At 39.7% G+C, this 19,888-nt stretch overlaps 1 protein-coding gene across 3 annotated transcripts in view; it reads left to right on the top strand.

The window, feature by feature from the left end:
* Positions 1–18,484, top strand: part of LOC107760870 (uncharacterized) — a 34,867-nt gene extending 16,383 nt beyond the window's left edge. For all 3 annotated transcript variants that reach the window (XM_016578979.2, XM_075232937.1, XM_075232938.1), the window contains 6 exons: positions 4,945–5,164; positions 7,616–7,729; positions 8,814–8,939; positions 9,074–9,125; positions 17,751–17,939; positions 18,033–18,484. In XM_016578979.2, coding sequence (XP_016434465.2) covers positions 4,945–5,164; positions 7,616–7,729; positions 8,814–8,939; positions 9,074–9,125; positions 17,751–17,903 — 665 coding nt within the window. In that variant the 3' untranslated portion in view covers positions 17,904–17,939; positions 18,033–18,484. The remainder of the gene's footprint in view (positions 1–4,944; positions 5,165–7,615; positions 7,730–8,813; positions 8,940–9,073; positions 9,126–17,750; positions 17,940–18,032) is intronic.
* The last annotated feature ends 1,404 nt before the right edge of the window (positions 18,485–19,888 follow it).

The following is a 19,888-nucleotide window of genomic DNA, read 5'->3' as shown; positions in this document are numbered from 1 at the left end:
CTCCGCAAGTTCCGCTATCATTTCTTCATAAGCTTCATCTATCGCCGGTTGTGATTCTGCAATTCCAAAGTTTCTTCTTTCCGGGCGGATCCAATCTCTAAACAGTACTGATTTTTTCAAGCTATCCATCATAGACGCTCTATGATCACCTATTTGTAGTCTTGCTTGACTGAAAGCGCTCTCTGATGCAACAGTTGAAGCTTGAATTGATAAAATATCCCGAGCCATCCTTGCAAGAACCGGAAAATGTTTTTCCCTTGTCTTCCACCATTCCAAAAGATCAAAAGAGCCGTCTGGATTCTCCTTTAAGTCCCTGAGACAAATAAACTTGAAGCTCATTTAGATGTGAAGTTTCATCATAATTATCACCTTGAGAACCCCTGAACTCCGTCCAAGATTTAAGAGCTTTTAATCCCGCAGCTCTTTTAGACGATTGTGAGCTAGACGAAGTAGGGGTTGGAATAGTTGGCGTAGCATGCTCTAAGGCAAGTTGATAAGCATTATAAACTGTTTGAGCATTAATTTTAATTGAGGCTTTTGCATCTGCAAGTGTAGCAACTTCCTCATTTGAAAGATCTAAAGCCTTATAAATATTTGAATACCAAAAATGAGGACCTCCCAATTTCATTGTAGGATTTAACATTGCAGCAAGACCATAAATAGGAGGGATAAGAAAAAAATATTTTTTAAACTTTTGTTTCATTTCATTTATAGCAAGTTCATAAATGTCCCCACCCTCACCAAATTCAACAAACAAATCAGATAGTGCTGCAATATAAACTAAACAGTTTGAAATAGTCGGATAATATTGCCCAGAAAATGCATTTGTAGCAATTTGAAAATGTTCTAAAAAATCTAAAAGAATTTTAACATTCGTCCAATCTTGAGTAGTAAGCATTTCATCATCATCCTCACCACCTACCCGAGAATTAAACGTTGCATTAATTGAGTTTCTATATTCATATGCAACTACTAAACTTTCGTACATACAATTCCATCTAGTCGGGCAAGGTTTAGGAACCTTTCTTTCTCTAAGGCCATATTCATCACATTTTTTAAAATACTCTCTAAGTTTACTTCTACAGTTTGAATAAAAAAGCCAATTAAGAGCCATTCTAACCTTTTCAATTTCTATGTTTAACATTCGCATACCATCACCGACAATTAAATGATAAATATGACAAATACAACTAACATGGAAAATATTAGTAAATGCAGGATTTAGTGTTGTTGTAAGCATGCCTATAGCACTAGTGTTACTAGAAGCATTATCCATAGAAATTGCCATTATTTTATCGCTAAAGCAAAAATATCTACAAATATCTGCAACAGTGTTAGCTATAAACTTACCTGTGTGACGCGAATTAATTATTCTATATGCAATTATGCGTTTTTGCATTATCCATTCCTCATCTATCCAATGACTTGTAACAGTTAGATAATCACAATCATTACCACTTCTACCAATATCAGTAGTAATAGAAATCCGATTAGGTATATAAGTAAATAAATACCGCAAATATTGTTCATATTCATGTTTGAATTTATAAATATCACTCTTAACTGTTGCGCGAGGTCAACCTTTATAAGTAGGATTAAAAACTCTTCTAATATAATGAACCCAATTAGGATTAGAAGCAAAAGTATAAGGTAAGCACATAACAGTAATCATCTTTGCTAATTCTTCACGATCTCTATTTGGATCGTAATATAAAATACCTCCGGTGACTGTTAATTCCTGGTTGAACTAGATTTGAACCTGTACTAGGGTTAACCGCAGAATCTACACTTGTCCCCTCTAGCTGCGCTTTCATTTGAAAAAATCTAGCCTTATCTCTAGGGTGTGTTTTTATGTGCCTAGTCAAACTACCCGTGCCGCTATGGTCTCCAGTATATTTATGCGCCATTAATTTCCCACAAGTTTTACACTTAGCCTTATTTTGTTCTCTTACTTGAGTAAAAAAATTCCAAACTAATGATGTTTCTAGGCGTTTAGCAGGTTCTCTATTAAAAGTAGGAGTTTCTACAGGTGGGTCGACCGGTGCATCAGTTGGGTTATTAAGAGGACTAGTAGGTGTATCATCTAAATCCGGTGCTTGGGTTTCATCATCATCCTCATTTTCCTCATTATTTTCTAAGATAGTTTCATTAGGATAAAGAGCATTCATAATTTCATCATCTAATCTTTCACCTGGTGCAACATTATGGTAAAATTCACTATCGGTAAATTGAAAACAAGGGTGATCACTATCAAGAATTAAAGAAGGAGGAGGACGTCTAGGTTGGCGACTACTTTCAACTTGCTTATCTTTTCTAGGTCGGGGAGCCGGGGGAAGGGTAGTTGGTTGGCCACTACTTTCACTGGTTTTATCTTTTCCTTTACCAAACATTTTTTTCAAAGAAAATGCCATATTAATTATAATTATGCAATCTAAACCACACAAAAATATATTCTTAAAACGTAAGAGTTGAAACGAGTTTACCGGATTGCCGAACAACTTCTTGAAAATTGAAAATCGTTGAACACTTGAAAACTTCAATTCAACAACTTCACAACTTTTCACGAAATTTCAACAATAGATTAAGTAATTGTAGTAGAGAGATTGAGAGATATTGATGAATTGGTGAATAAAAATAAAAGAATGAGGGGGTATTTATAGTTGAGAAATGAGGAAAAGTGTAATTATATAAAGTTTGGGGGCCAAATGGCCATTTTCTAAACTACCAAACGGTCAAAAAAAGCCCCAAACGGCTACTTTTTAAATATGGCCGTTGGGCTGTTTTTAAAAAAAAAAATTGTTTTTTTTAAAATTATAGCCGTTAGGCCCGGACCAGGCCCGCCAGCCGGTCCCGGGCTAAACGGTCCCGGGCTCGTGGGCTTACCAAAGAAGACCAGCCCGCCTCGGGCTTTAAGAGACCACCAAGACCGGCCCACCAGGCCCGTGAGGCCCGTCAAGACCGCGGGCCCGGTCCGGTCCGGTTCGGGATCGGCCCACAGTGCAGCATTATGAAAAAGGGCTGCTATAGTAATTTATCTTCGTTGATAAATATAGGACCTTTCAAATGTAAAAAGATAAAACAAAGAAAGAAGCAAAGAAAGACAGGGTGATTCATACCAACAAATAAATGCTAGGGTCATATTCCTGAACTACCTTTACTTTTTACATTGGGAAAACCTTAAGTGCACAATGATTGTGTAAAAGTTGATAATTTCAAAGGATCTGAAGAAAGAGAAATGATCATCTCTAATGCTACCAAAAAGCGAGGCACTGATTGCTGGCAAGTCCGGCAACTCAAGTGAAGAACTATACAAGAATAGTTCTAGGCTCAAGCCAGGGGCAACTATCATTAACTTTTCCTGACCTACCAGATCCAAGCCAAGATCCAAGTGGTCATTTATTTGTAGGTTACAGCATATGAAACTATTGTTCCTCACAAAAGTGTCATATTTATTGGTACGATGAATTATGGACAACTTCCTATTTGTAAGTCTGAAGCTCATTGACCGTTTGACGTTAATGGAAGGACTTGGGGATATAGCGGACTGATTTCAGACCAAATCACAACCCTTTTATATACTTTCTGATGCTTTACAACTTCAGCTTAAATGATCCTTATTTATCTACTCGTGCTACAAGAGATCATTAAGAGTAAAATGATTAGATTTCATTTGTACTGCTTGTAGGTGTTTTGAAGGGTAAGCGATCTCTGTACAGCTGCTAAAGTACAGAGATGTAACAATCAAGATGTAAATGATGATGATAGCATGTTAGATTTCATCAACTCACTACAGGAATAGGGTTATGTACAGATGGGAGCCCTTCTTTTTTGCTTTTGTATAGGGGGTTCCTAGACTTTGTAATGTCAAGCACCATCTCGCGCTTGCCTTTTAAAATACTTTACCTGTTAAAAAGAAAAAGCAAACTATTAGTACTTGTGTTTTCTGTAGCAATGCAAAATAGTTCCCTTTAAAAGCAATCTACTCTCGTAAGTCAAAAGAAGCTGAAGTGCTTCAACTTGTAAATCTAGGGACTAAAGTTGTGATGAACCGTAAACACTGGGATGTGAAGTACAATTTGGCAAGTTGCTCAGTGTACACAATCTACTCTCAATGCTAGAACAGAAATTCCTTTAAGTTGGAGACAGATACAACTTTTACATCTGTATATATCTCATAAATAATCTCGATATGGTATGTTTTGCGAGGCTTAGTCTTCTTTTTCCTTTTTCTTTGTTTCATAAGTAAAAACCAAAAGAAGCTGAAGTGCTTCAACTTGTAAATCTAGCAACTAAAGTTGTGATGAACCTTAAACACTGGGATGTGAAGTACAATTTGGCAAGTTGCTCAGTGTACAGAACACATATATGAAAACTGCAATTTGATAAGTCGGTCTCTGTCTCTCGGCCTTTGGTGACATACTGTCGATCATCTTGATATTCTTCCTTTTTTCTTGTTTAATTTTTTCTCATTTGCATTTTGCTGTAAGTATATCCTGATACATTATGTTAAAAAGCTATGTTTTAGAATAATAGACGAAGGTGCAGTAACACTTAGGATGAATGTGCTGATTTTCCAATCCCCTAAATCCAGAGGTCCGGTTACATTTCTCCTTTATCATAATGAGACATCTCTATTGTGTCATTGCCCAACTATGCATGAATTTTCGACCATGGGGTCCCTGTGCATCATAGGTTTAACAAGCGTTTTTTCTTTCTCTTTATGAACTGGTGAGAGGTGTAACTATCAGTAATTTTGAGTCCCTTTACTGCTAGACAAATAAAAAAAAGAATCTTATTTAAAGTATCAGACTTCTAGTCACGATTTTGATTATTATTACTATCTAATCATCAAAGTACTCCAAGTGCAGACTTTGTTGAATGAGATCCTGACATTTTCATATCATATTGAACCTGTGTTTTCTATTTTACAAACTGTGTTTGCAGGTCAAAAGTACTACTATAATTCAAAGACGAATGTATCACAATGGGTGCATCCTTCTAAACCACAGCAGGTTGCCACGCAGCACCATGATACAGCAGTTTCCAGCAATGCAACTATTGTAACTTGGGGTAACCAAGCTTCCACTTTCCAGAGATGCATTGAATGTGGTGGATGGGGTGTGGGCCTTGTACAGTCCTGGGGTTATTGCAAACACTGCACTCGGTATGCTGTCAATGTATATATTTTTCTCTTTTGACATTTTTATGTTTATTTGTCTTTGTTCTCGTATAATTCTACCACGTACAAGTACTTCTCGAGCATGATTCTGATGGAACTTGCACTTTTGTCACAGCTGTTAGGACTTTCTTGTTTTTGCACTCCTATTTGCTTGTTGTTTATGTACTGCACCGCCTATATCCAGTATCTACTTCAGGCAATTGAATTAGAAGGGTTCTTTGAGTTTACTGTTTTCGGCTTTGTGAAGTAATTTGAGTATCCAGTCAAAAACCTCAAGGGAATAGTGGGGTGGCCCAAGACATTGTAAACCTCTTTAGAAACCCTTGCACAACCAATGAGGGACAAGTGTATTTTTTAGCACTCTCGCGTACACTTCATTTCTAGAGTTGTCACGTGGATTGAAGACTTTTCTGTGTCATTTTTTTAGAAGACTTAAGAGTGGACCTGATGTAAAGAGAGATCAAACTCATTAGGATACAGAGTGGGATTCTAGTTGTGAGAGCACTTAACATGCTAAGACGACCGGAACAAAGTTAGTGGCTCAATCAGCTGAGTTGCAAGAAAAGCCTAGAATAACAAAGTAGGTAGAGAGACGACGTTTTGTGCAAATGGGCTTACCAAAATTCAACTCTGATAGCATGTCAAATACATTTTTGTGAAAAGAGAGTGCTTCGGCACTTAAGCTATGAAGCGAAGCTCATGTACATTGCTTCCTGTGGGTGAGGCGAGGCGACATTAAAGACGCGGGCGCTTCAATCTGTGAAGCAATCACTTCTTTTTATAGAAAAAGCGCAAATTTGAAGACGCATTCTTCTCAAGAATCTCAACAAAGGAGAAATGTTTTTCTTCTTCTTCTTCCTCTCTTCTTCTCCGTCGAATTTCAATGGATTGGGTTGGGAAACTGATTATTTTTCTTCTCTGAAAAAGTAAGAATTTTTATGGGGAAGAAGCTGCCCTTTTTTTTTTCTTCCTCTCTTCTACCTTCGAATTTCACTGGTGGGAAAGAAGCTGATTTCTTTTTTCTTCTCTGAATCTGTCAACTGAAGAGGAAGGTGGATGCTTTATATTTTCTCCTTTTCAATTTATATAATTTATTACTATGTCTTTCTTTGTCTTTTTTTTTTTTGTTATTTAAAATTGTATTAAATAGTTATAAATTCAGTTTGTATAATTGATTAGTTTGTATAATTTCTTTCAGCATTTTAGATAGTGTTAAAGATAACTTTTCAGCTATTTCACTTTGTATAATTGATTATTTTAATTGAATTAAAAATTAAGCTTTCACTTCAATGAAGAGAGCGCTTTGCTTCTCACAATGTGGGCCCTTTTTGCTTTCTAAAATACTGGTGAAATAGTTCCAGCATTTTTCCCAAGACATTAAGGCAGTGGGTGGAGTGCCTCAAGACGTCATAAATCCCTTTGGAAACCCTTACAGAACAATCAAGGGACAAGTGTATTTTCTTCCTCACTGTATTATGTTTGAGGAGAAAAAGAGCAAGTTTGAGACTCTACTTTATAAAGTTAAAGAAATTCTAGTGCCTCTGCTTGTTTAGATTTCAAGTTCCTCTTTTGTCTTGTTTAAGCTATACAAAGAACTCTGAATCAAAAAGCTAATCCATAGCAAATAACTATGTTGTGTTGTAACTCCCTTGTTAGTAGTGGTACTTTAGATTTTAAAACAGCCAGTAAAACCCTTGGAACATGGTATCCGTGAACATGGTTATAGTCCACTCAATTAAACCATTAAGTTTGCATCATTTGAAACTTCATCGTTGTCATTGACCTTGAACAAATAAATATAAGTATTGACCGGAGTCCATCGACAAATTTGGGAGAAAAATTGAGATTTTGATTTCTCAAAATCAAAAATAAAACAGATTTAGGACAATGAAAGAATCATGTAAGTTTTTCACAGAATATCTCTCAAAATTTATAATATTTTTATAGCTCTATTTTTTATTAGTCGAATCCCCGCACCCGTATCCATATCCGGATCCGCACTCCCGAATCTTAAAATTTAGATTTTACCGAATCCGATACTCGGATCCGTCCCCGTATCGGATACCCACACCCGAGTCCGAGCAACTTAGACTGTCACCACCACCACCACCAACAACAACAAAAAACCGAGTGTAATACCACAAGTGAGGTCTGAGGGGAATAGTGTGTACGCAATCTTACCCCTACCTTGTGTAGGTAGAGAGGCTGTTTGAGTTTTACCGTCTCCCAGAAACAAAAATATCTCCACAATCTTGGCTTGAGAAATAGAATTAAGACACATTTGAGGGGGCATTTTGTAGACTTAAATAAATAAATAAATAAAAGTATTCCCTGGCTAATAGCTAAGCATTTAAAGGAGTGGTTTTCTCAAATTCAGCGATCATACTTATCTAGGATGCATCATTCTTCTGAATGTTGATACTATTTTGGATGCAGAGTTCTCAAGCTTCCTCAAAGCCACTATCTGTCAGCAAATGTGGAGAGACAACAGCAAACACTTGGCAATGCAGGTGCCACAGAAGACACTGACAAAAAGTTTGAGGGACAGAGGTATGCTGCGTGTTCACTGTTCAAGTCTATAATATTTTAAACAACTTTACCGGTACGCTTTGCTGGTGTTTAAAGAAAACCCTTGGGCTTCTCTGGTGCTGATTACTGTTATTAAGCCTCTCCTTTATCCCTTTTTTCTTTCCCAACATCCCCAAGGGAAGGGCTCGTTGGTGGTATTAAGGGAGGTGTGTACCTGAAGATAATTTTATTGAAGGGGAAAGAAAAGAGCCTGTTACCTTTTCTGGAAATTGAAGTGGAGGAATATTAAGTCTGATATGGATTCAGAAAGTATAGTTTCTTGTCCTCAATTAAGGTCACAGAACTCAAATTTCTCTCGTATTTTTCTTCTTTTTGTATACTTTTTTCTTCTTCTGGATCTTTAAGAGAAAATGAGAGGAACTAAGCATGCGTGAATATTAAAGTTGAGCGTCAGATCCTGATTCTTCACAGTTGGGGTCTTTCTTGTTTCTGACGGTAGGTAATCTTCCTGATATGTATACAATTAGGAAATTTAGGTCTTTGATGTAGCATTAGTCCTTTTTGTCTACGATAATGATGCTTAAGTTTTTTCATATGGAAGCCTTGCATGTTTGTTTTGCACTTAAGAGTGGTGCATCTTCATGCTAGTTGGTGAATGAACTAATTGCTTTATCCCTTTAAACATTAAATTAATAAATGTTTTTATCTCTGCATTTTTCCTTATTACTATTTTGGAACTTATATTGGTGAAATACAGTAGATATCTATGACAATGGAAGTAATTTTTCTTGAAAAAGTTTCTGCAAACTAGCTCTGTATCTTGTTTGTCATGAGCAATTCTCATACTTGTTTTATTTCCACTTGAGCTAAATAGTTTGCTAGGCAAATGATGATGATACAGATGATGACAGAACAAAATGTCAGAAAAATTGCATCATGTTGCGTGTAGTAATAAGTAACTGCCCGTCTGGACTAGCTCAAGCGGAAACTTTTCTCTGCAATACCTGAAACTAATTGAGAATTCTGTTTAACCAAGTTCATGCATATAGATCGAGGAGAATCTTTTTAATTTTCTAAGAAGATTATCTGATCATTTGGACTGCAGGTCCAGTTTCAAACCACCAATGGGTAAAAGTAACAAAAAAGACAAACGGAAACGCACACATGATGAAGATGACGAATTGGATCCTATGGATCCAAGCTCTTATTCCGATGCTCCTAGGGGCGGTTGGTACGTCTTCTGGGGCAGTGTGCTACTTGCCGTGTACTGCTTGTTTTTCCGATACGTAGTTTCCCATTTCACAGATCTTAGAAGTTCTGAAGTCATTAACTGATGATTTCTTTTATTTCTGTACCACTCTGTAGGGTTGTAGGTCTCAAAGGAGTGCAACCACGGGCAGCAGATACCACTGCAACGGTATGTTGACTGCCTTTCAAGTTAATGAATAAGGTCTTAACTCTCTGTGTGTGTGTGTGTGTCTGTCTATATATATATATATAAGGTCTTTTTTTTTTTTGTTAAGGTAATGTAAATATCATGATAATGTACCAAGAAGGTGCTGAAAGCATACAAAAACTGCACAGCTGAAACTGTTACAATCTCAAAACTTCTGTAGAATCCATGTGCTGTTCTGTCTTCTGCCAAACTTCTCCTACACCAAAAGTATTAAGTTATGAAGACAACTATTTTTAACACTAGCTAAATGGTTCTTCTTATTTTCAAAACATATATTATTTCTTTCCAACCAAATGGTCCAAAAGATGCAAAGACGTATGATCTTCCAGATTTGCTACAGCTTTTTCTGACTTTCTGATTCTGCCAACAAACCAGTAGATCTTTCACATTCTTTGGCATCATCCATTGCACACCACTCAGAGCCAGGAACAGATCCCATATCTTTTTTGTATAACTGCAATGCAAAAAGAGACGTTCTGCAGATTCCTGGGAATTTTCACAGAAAAAGCATCTACTGCACAAAGGAGTTCCTCTTCTCTGCAACATATCTTGAGTTAAACATGCATATCTAGCTGCAGTCGAGCCAAAACAAGCTACTGAGGTGCTTGTGATTTCCATAACATCTTCCATGGCTTAGTCAAATCCCAGTGGCCTATTTGTTTTTGCAAAAGACTATAGCACTGCTGTTTACTGAAAATTTGCATCATTCCTGGGAATTTTCACAGAAAAAGCATCTACTGCACAAAGGAGTTCCTCTTCTCTGCAACATATCTTGAGTTAAACATGCATATCTAGCTGCAGTCGAGCCAAAACAAGCTACTGAGGTGCTTGTGATTTCCATAACATCTTCCATGGCTTAGTCAAATCCTAGCGGCCTATTTGTTTTTGCAAAAGACTATAGCACAGCTGTTTACTGAAAATTTGCATCATTCCCAGCTGCCCAAATCTGAGTGTCCAACCTACTAGCATCAAGGGTCAAAGGTTCCCAACCAATGTAAAAGTTGACCAATTTCATCAACTTCCCAATCATTAAAGTCTCTCCTGAAATTGATTCTCCATTCTTCCCCTGTATGACACTCTGCTACTGTACACTGTTTATTCCTGGTTAAACTATAGAATGTAGGAAATTTGTTCATCAATTTATCATCACTTTGCCAGACATCTGTTCAGAACCTGATTCTGCTTCCATTTCCAACTTTTAATGAAATGAATTTCTGAAATTCAGGCCATAATCTACTTATTTGCTTCCATACTCCAGTTTTTGAAGGCATGGTGATACACCCTTTATGTGAAATATCGAAACCTGTAGATGCTTCCAAAAAGAATGTACTCCTGACTTCCACAGAGAAAGTAAAAGGGAAAAAGGACCTGCAAACAGAAGAATCCCATTACTACATCATAGGTACTGGAATTCTTTTTTTTTCTTTGATAAGGTAAATTGTATTAATCAAAAGGGATAGAACTCCCGCGTACAAGAAGTATATAAAAAAGTAGAGAATTTACAACAGAACATGATTCTCTACAAAAGAAGCCCAATCTTCCATACACGTAGGTGCTATATGGGTGCACCAGAATGCGATTAAAGATAAAAGACTATTCCTAAGGTGAGAAAAACTAGACTCAATCCCCTCAAAAGCTCTCCCGTTTCTCTCCCCCCAAATTATCTACATGAGAGCTAAGGGGGCGAACTTCCACGCCTTTTGCTTTCTTCTTCGACGGGAACCGGCCCAGCTGTATAGCATTTCCTTAACAGTGCTAGGCATGACCCATTGAACTCCAAAGAAGCACAAGGTTTCTCTCCACAGGCCCGCTGCAACAGGGCAATGCAGTAACAGGTGATCAACTTCTTTCCCCTGAAATTTTACACATGTAGCACCAACTAACAACTGTAATTCCTCTCTTCCGCAAATTTTCAGCAGTCAAGATCACTCCTCTCGCTGCTAGCCATGCAAAGAAACACACCTTTATGGGCATTTTTGGAATCCAGATTGATGAGCATGGAAAATTGGCCTCATCTCTCACCAGCATGCTCTGGTAATAAGACTTGACGGTGAACAGACCATCTCCACGCAGCCCCCATCTCCTAAGAGTCGCTAGAAGTGTGTGTCCTATGTTGGCCATATAGCAGTGCCAACAAATCTTGGAGTTCTGCAATCTCCCAATCTTGCATGTTCCTTCTAAATGAGAGGTCCCATACTATGCCCCCTTCATGCTCCTTGCGAATCTGTTGGACCAACAATTCCTTCTGGTTCGAAACTCTGTAGACGTTGGGGAAAGAGACCTTCAGAGTATCCTCTCCACACCACCTATGATTCCAAAAGCTGATTCTCCCTCCATCTCCCACCCTATAAGTGATGTTTTCATTAAAGTCTTCCCAATTCTTCATGATGCTTCGCCACATGCCACACCCAAAAGGTGATGTGATTGCCTTAGTCCTCCAACCCCCTCTCGTGGAATCGTGCTTTTCTACTATGACCTCCCTCCATAAAGCATGATCTTCTATCCTGAATCTCCACAGCCACTTCCCTAACAAAGCTGTATTGAATACCCTAAGATCTTTTACTCCTAGACCTCCCCACTTCTTTGGGGAAGTGACGGTCTGCCAATTCACCAGATGAAATTTTCTAGTTCCATCTGCCACATCCCAAAGAAAATTCCTTTGAAGTCGCTCCAGTTTTTCTACGACGCTCACAGGAGCTTGCAGCAGGGACAAGTAATACGTGGGCATGGACGATAAGGTGCTTTTAATAAGCACTTCCTTACCGCCTTTTGATAAGTAGCGTTTCTGCCATCCTGCTAATTTTTTTTCCACCCTTTCGATTACCGGGTTCCAAACCGAAGTATCCTTGTGCAAAGCTCCCAAAGGGAGGCCCAAATAATTAGTGGGGAGAGAGCCCACCTTACATTTGAGAACGAGAGACAAAGCATTAATGTTAGCAACGTCACCCACTGGAAAAATCTCACACTTGCCAAGGTTGATCTTTAGGCCTGATACTATCTGGAACCACTGCAGTACATGTTTCAGGTAGGTCAATTGCTCTATATCTGCGTCACAGAAAATCAGTGTGTCATCCGCAAAAAGCAAATGAGAGACTCTTTGTGCACTGGGCACCCCGATCGGAGCTGAGAATCCTTACAAGAAACCTCCGCCTGCCGCGCGAGCCATCATTTTACTCAGAGCATCCATCACTAAAATGAATAGCATAGGTGATAGTGGGTCACCTTGCCTGAGACCCCTGGAGCTACCAAAGAAACCATACGGGCTACCATTAACCATAACAGAAAATCTGACTGAGGAAATGCAGTACTTGATCCATCCCCTCCATCTAGCCCCAAATCCCATTTGCATCATGATGAAGTCCAGGAAATTCCAATTTACATGGTCGAAAGCCTTCTCAAGGTCCAACTTGCATAGTAATCCGGGTTCTCTATTTTTCCTTCTGGAGTCTACCAATTCATTTGCCACCAAAGCTGAGTCCAGGATCTTCCTTCCTTCCACAAATGCATTCTGGGAGGACGACACTGTCACGTCAAGAACCCTCTTGAGCCTATTGGATAGCACTTTAGAAATAATCTTGTAAATGCTCCCCACTAGGCTAATAGGCCTGTAGTCTGTGATAGAAGTTGCACCCTCTTTCTTAGGCACAGTGGTAATAAAAGAAGCATTGATGCTTCTCTCGAAAACACCATTCAAGTGGACGTATTCAATGACTTCCATTAATTCCCCCTTAATGGTGTCCCAAAAACCTGGAAAAAGGCAAAGGAAAAACCATCAGGACCAAGGGCCTTATCACCAGCACAACTTGACACAGCTTCGTGCACCTGCTCCTCCTCGAAAGCCCTCTCTAGCCATTCACTGTCTCCCTCCCCTATATGGTTGAATTCTATTCCCCCTAAAGTAGGCCTCCGGCTAGCTTTCTCCTTGTACAGTTTTTCATAAAACCCCACTATCGCCCCTTTGACCTCTTCCTCTCCCTCCATTCTCACCCCATCCACCACTACAGATTGTATGAAATTCCTCCTTCGATTTGCAACCGCAACCCTGTGGAAAAACTTGGTGTTTAAATCTCCCTCCTTTAACCACAGCGCCCGTGATTTTTGTCTCCAACTAGTCTCCTGAGCTACTGCTAACTCAGCTATTTCCCTTTTAATCTCCCCCAATCTTTGTTTCTCGGATTCATCTAACTCTCTCACCCCTTCCCCTCTCTCTAACTCCCTCTGTTCATGCATAAGCTCCCTCATTTTAACCTCTACCCTCCCAAAAACCTCCTTATTCCATCTAATAATATCTCCCTTGAGCAATTTGAGTTTCTTTGAAAGGCGGAATGAAGGTGTCCCTGACACCTCGTAGCTTGTCCACCATTCTTTCACTTTATCTCCAAAACCTGACACTGTCAACCACATGTTCTCAAATCGAAAAGGAGCGTGTGCCCCTCTTCCTCTGCACCCATCTAGCAAAATAGGCATATGATCTGAAATCAGCCTAGGTAAAGGAATCTGCAGCACATTTGGCACTAGCTCGTCCCATGAGGGCGATATCAGGAATCTATCAAGTCTCACCTTGAGTTGGAATCCTCCGCCCTGGCCCAAGTGAACCTTTCCCCTGACAGAGGAAGGTCAATAAGAAGATGATCATTGATGAAGTCAGAAAACTCCTCCATGGCCCTCGAAATCAAATTGCAGCCTATTCTCTCCTCCGGAAATCTAATAGTGTTAAAATCTCCCCCTAGAACCCATGGAATGTCCCACTTCCCCATAACATTTGCTAGTTCCTCCCAAAAAAGTACCTTGGACCCTTCTCCTACCGGTCCGTACACTCCCCCAAATCCCCACTCCACCCCAGTCACCCTATCTTTTACAAGAGCCGCTAAGGAAAAGCCTCCCTTCTTGACCTCCTTTACCTCCAAACTTCTATCATCCCACATAAGAAGAATACCCCCTGCACTTCCCGCTGATGGGACCCAGTCATATTTTACCCAACTACCTCCCCAAACACTCCTAACAATTGCGTCCGACACGACTTCCATTTTGGTTTCCTGAAGACAAACTAGATTGACACCCTACTCTCTAACTCCCACCTTGATGATGACCCTTTTGTTTGGGTCATTCATCCCCCTCACATTCCATGAAAGGATCTTAACTTCCATAAGAAACAATATCCCCTGTCTCCACACCTCCCCTTGCCGAGCTCCCTTCCTCCATGTCGGACACCCGACCCCTTCTCTGGTACACCACTACACCCCCATTGCTATTTAGCTTATCACCCTGACCCAACTCCCTCCTTACGCCCTCATTAAGAGACTGCTGCTCGATCTCCCTTAACAATTCTAACACCCTATCTTCCTTCCCTTCAAAAGAAACACCTAAAAACTTCCCAAAGTTTAACAGCTTATCCTCCATCCAGAAAGACATGCCTCCACCTCCCATCTATGATGAAATTGGACATGCGTCTTCTATTAATGCCCTTTCTTTACCCCTATCTGGGGAATACAGGACCATGGCATTGCTAGCACTAGCAACCTTATGTGCCAGAGGGATCTCACCCTTTTGTTGGGACGCACCAGCCTCTGGAGATTTCACCTTGTTGCTATTAGGATGACCGTGAGGGCCAGCATTGTATTTGGTACACTGAGCCATGTGTGTCACATTATCTGGAGATAATGGCCCGGCACTAGCCGCAGCTGGGGTCAACGCAACAATCTCCACAGAGGGCGGAGAATCATGAGGAGAATCCTCGGCACGTCTAATCACCGGATGAGATAAGGGGGCGTTGTAGCTTGGTCCCTCAGAGGCTTTGGGCTGTTGGACAACACCGCCAGCTTTGGCCGGTGCTGCCTCTGGATCAGATGGATGCAAGTCACTGGAGCTCGGTGAGGAAATGCCACTATTCGAAGCACCGTTTCCAGTAGTAGAAAAAAGCTGTTGTTCCCGTATGCTTAGGAGCCTTAAAGGATGCATGTTGAAATGAACTCGGCTTTTTGGGGTCAATTCTAATGGAGTTGGGAAAAGTTGTCGGTCCCGTGTGTTGGCCCTGGCCTATGCTTGCTTGGAACTTTTTCGGCCCTATGATAATTAGAAGAGGACCGACCCATTCTGCCTTTCCAGCCCACGTTACTAACCCGGGGTATTCGCGTCTTACCCTTCTGTTGGAATTTTGCCTAGTTCTATATTCTGCTTCTGGGCTAGCCCACTGATTTCTCTCCCCTCCATACATAGACTGATTACCTCTCCCCTCCCTTCTGTTTGACCTTCCCTTTTCTTCCGCCAGTATTACTGGCATAAATATCGGGCGAAATTCAGGGCTCAACCAAACCCTGTAACTCAAGTAGCCATCTTCCACCACGGTGGAGACAGGAATTCTGCCCCCTTTCCTCACCACAATCCTCACTCGCGATAGATCATGTAGGCTGCAAATGACATCAATAAAACCTCCACAGATTTCCCCATCTTCTTGAATAGGTCAAGACACCAAAGATGCACCGGGAGACCGACCATATTGACCAATAGAGTTTTACCAGCAAAACGGGGGTCAAGGCACCCATCGTGCTCCACCCATCTGTCTAGCTTTAAGAAGTTCCCATCAAACCATCTGTTTCCTCTGACGAGAATTTCTGAAGCTTGATACTCGTCAATAAATCGAAAGAGATATTGTGTATCCCCTAATTGTGATATCTTTAGCCCGTCCTTGACGTTCCATGCCTCTAGTGCCTAGTTCCTAACAGCCTCTGGAGAACCAACCCATTTGGAAAAAGACCCAATTAGACAAGACTTCAGGAAACCCTTACGCCTGAGAGTATGGTCCTCAGACAGTGAGAAATGCGGCTCCTGCCCTGCATCGAGCTTTCGATTACATCTGCCCCCAAGTTCTAGTGTTGGCCAAGAGACAACTTTGATAAAAGACATATTTTCTAGCTTTCTTGATTCTAAAGAGAAGTATGAACTTCCCTCTGTAGAGTCCTTCATTCGTAGCCTATCAGAGGGGATGATTGAAGTAAGAGAAATTGGTTTCTGCCGGAAAAAGAAGCCCCAGTCGCCGGAAAATAGTGAAAGTCGTCGGAATTCAGAGAAAAATAGAGGGGTAGGCTCGGAATGGTACGACGAGTAGGCTGTCTGAAGACGGCCTGGTCAGATCTGGTCGGGAAAGTGCTCACGCGCCGGCGCGTGGCCGGGAAGTCGCCGGAAAGGGACCGCGCGTGTGGGCGCGTGGGGGACTGTTTGCCGGAAAGTTTTTTTGGGTTGGGGTCGCAGCGGTGTTGGCTCTCAGATGGTGGTGATAGAATGTTAGAAATCATGATACGTAGATGGTGGTGATAGAATGTTTCGAGTTTGACAGTGAAGGCATGGTGCTAGAATCCCGAGCACTGCCTTTTTTCTTTAATCCCGAGCAATTCTCCCTCTTGGTGATTTATTTGGGAAGTTTTCACAAACTAAGCAGTTCTTATCTAAAATTGGTAAGAACTCGATCTCATATAAGTAGGACCTTCATGTACTCTGTACAGGAAACTTGATACTGGAATTCTTTTATCACAACTAATTCTATCATCATTGATCCAAGAGTCGTGTGCCCAAGTTTCCTTTCACCATGGAAAGCGATATGACTTGTCACATTGTGAGGAGAAAAGCATAAAGAAGGCTATGTTAGTTCTTTAAGCGCAAATCCAATTGAAGTGCAGACTCTAGTAAAGAAGGGTGCAAATCAAGAATAATTTAAAATATATAAGTATTGGGTGGTTAAAATGGGTCAAGTGTTTTGGTGATAGAAGTAGATACTTTACTAAATCCATTCTACTGTCTGCTCTTTAAATAATAGGCCGGTTCGTCTCGTTCCATGTTTAGTCTGAATTGCTGTATTTCTTGTTACATTAGCTGGGTCAGGAGCTTCTCTGAAGCATCCATGTGCTGGCTGTATAACAATTCTGGACACACAGTTAACGTATCTTTAGTATTCTTTAAGCATTTAGGCTGCTTGACATGCACGAGCATGTTTGTCCAATTTTATACACTTAATGGGCCAGACAGTTATAATATCTAATTAAGACTTCAAAACTTTTGATGGGGCATCGTAGTTGCTTTGTAGAGTTATCCAGGTGTTTTGTCAGCACTTATCAAACAAAGAAAAAGGAATGCAGAAAAGGATAATAGAATTTCTCGCTGGTTTGTGTGTTCTATTTGTAATTTATTAAGAACGTCCTTCATGGGCGTCCATAAGAGGTGTTGGATAAGGAGACATCTCTGATGTGTGGGGGAACCTGCTAGCAGTTGTTAATTAATGACATTTCATTCTTGAAGTATTAATATCTTTGAGTGCCACTGGCTAAAGTCGAGATCAGTTGAAAATTCTGTTCAAAAGTAAAATTGACCCCTTGAGACTGCAATTTGCACTAATCTTGATTTGGTTTTATCTTTATTATCATTGTATTCGGCGCGACAACCATTTGGCTGCAGTTATAAGGTTTCATCTTCCATTACAGACATTAGTGGCTTCCTCATATCACTGAGCTCCCAATTTCCTGCTTTATATATATATATATGCTTTTATTCCTTTTATACCTTTAACAATGATCTTAACGGTTCTTCAAATTTCAGGGTCCTCTCTTTCAGCAGCGCCCATACCCATCTCCTGGAGCAGTCTTGCGTAGAAATGCTGAAATTGCTTCTCAAAAGAAAAATCCTAAATCGCATCTTACCCCTATATCTAAGAGAGGTGATGGTAAGGATGGACTAGGTGACGCTGATTGAAGAATTTAAGCCTTTGTGTCATATTATTTGCTGGAAGTGAGTATTCCTATGCGAAATTCTTGTCATTGTCAGTTTGAACTCGATTTCTGCATATTTTAACTGTCAAATCATTTTTTCTGTTTCAAGTAGGATTCTCAGAGAAGGAGTTTTTCCAATTGAAGTTGCTAGACAAGAAGGCGCTAAACATTATTACATACATTATATCGTAGAGAGGCATGGATGAAATTTTTTCTTGAGGTTCCTAACATATGGATTTAGTAGGTTTTTTAACTGCGGAGTGTCATAAAAACTGCAAATAGACGTGTAGAACAAAAAAGTTGCAGCTGAAACGCTAGTGTATTCTTTTTATTTTTTAATTTTTTACAAGAGACTTTCAAAACTTTAGAAACTGGGATTGTCTTAGGAGCATAGACCAGCCAATGTGTAGAAGCTGTTAATTGTAACCCTATATGTGTTTGGCATACAGTTTTTGTAACGAGAGAATGAGTAGTAGAGAAAGACATGTCATGAAAAGGAGCCAACTTGAATTCTCTACTAAAGTCTGCACACTGCTGCAATCAGAAAGTTAAACACTTTGATCCTACTGAGTTTTTACTTGTTATCTTATTCGTGTCGCTACATTCTTCTAAAAAGTGAAGCTTTCATTTAACATTTGATTTATACATCTGGGGAAACCACTTTCTTTTGGCATTTTTGGACAACCAAAAAGTAGTTTGCAAGCGTCACGTAGTCCTTTATTTGACATTCTGTATGTTTTAATGGATTGGCTTACGAGAATGAGTATTACTGTAAGAGTTGAAAACGTTTAACACATGAGAATATCAGGGAAGGAAAATGAACTTTCTAGCTTTTTTTTTTTTTTGGTAACTAATTTACTTGTATTAATCACCAATGTAAAGTATTTACAAAGCCATAGCTAAGCCAACAAAGCTAGCTATCTAAAACTGAGACAAAAGAACTATTCTTCACAATATATTATCTACTCAGCTACAAAGAAGTTTCAAAACAGACAAATCCTAAGTTTATGGACAATCCCAGAAGAGGCTCGTGCACAGCATACAGAGGCTATCTCTTTGGCAATGTCCTCCTAACTCTTGCTTTTGTGTTCAAATATCCTAATATTCCTCTCAATCCATATATGATAACTTGTATCTGTATACGCCAATTTAAAGATTTGAGCTTGTTGAGATTTTCCTTTCGCGCATTTGATGATCCATCGGCTGAAGTCATCCCAGTTCATGCTGTTTTCTTCCTGTAACCCTATCCATTGCCACAATTTATGCCAGATTCTCCTTGTATGTTCACATTTCACGAGCAAGTGGTCTCGTGTCTCCTCTTGTACCTGGCACAATATACATTGTGTGTTGACATTCATCCCCCATTTATTCGGTCTATCAGCAGTTAAAACTCTATCATGTCACCTTTCCACAACTACTAGCCTACACTAAATTAGTTAAATTTACAAGATTCTACAACATACATGGTATAAGATAGATGGTGTAGGAACATGTTTTGCATCAAAGCCAAACTTCCTAGCATGTAAAAGCATCCCTACACACCCCACCCTTGTCCCAAATTCGTACACAAGTATACCCACTAAAATTACCAAGATTGTTATTAAGTCAAGCCACAATCAAGTTCAAGAATGTGATTATACTAAACTATAATTCATATTTATAACTAAATTATCAAGCAGTAAAATGATTGTTATGTATTCAATAGAGACAAATATTCCAGGGTTGTGATCGATTCACCAATCCTAGTGTGTTCTAGTTAACTCTCCCTCTCATACAATTCTCTCATGGTTGCCAATTAATCGATAAATGCTCTCATAGCCTTCTCCCGAAGTACTACTCGCCTATTCAAAATAAATTAACGCCTATATTCCTGTGAAATCAATCTATTAAGAACGCATTAAGACTACGATATTTAATTAAGCACGGTGATTAGGTATATTCCTATTGTTAGCGAAAACGTAAAAGAAA

This window comes from Nicotiana tabacum, chromosome 16 (genome assembly GCF_000715075.1).
Source record: "Nicotiana tabacum cultivar K326 chromosome 16, ASM71507v2, whole genome shotgun sequence".
In the NCBI taxonomy this organism is placed as follows: domain Eukaryota; kingdom Viridiplantae; phylum Streptophyta; class Magnoliopsida; order Solanales; family Solanaceae; genus Nicotiana; species Nicotiana tabacum.
This window is presented reverse-complemented; position numbering and strand designations above follow the sequence as displayed.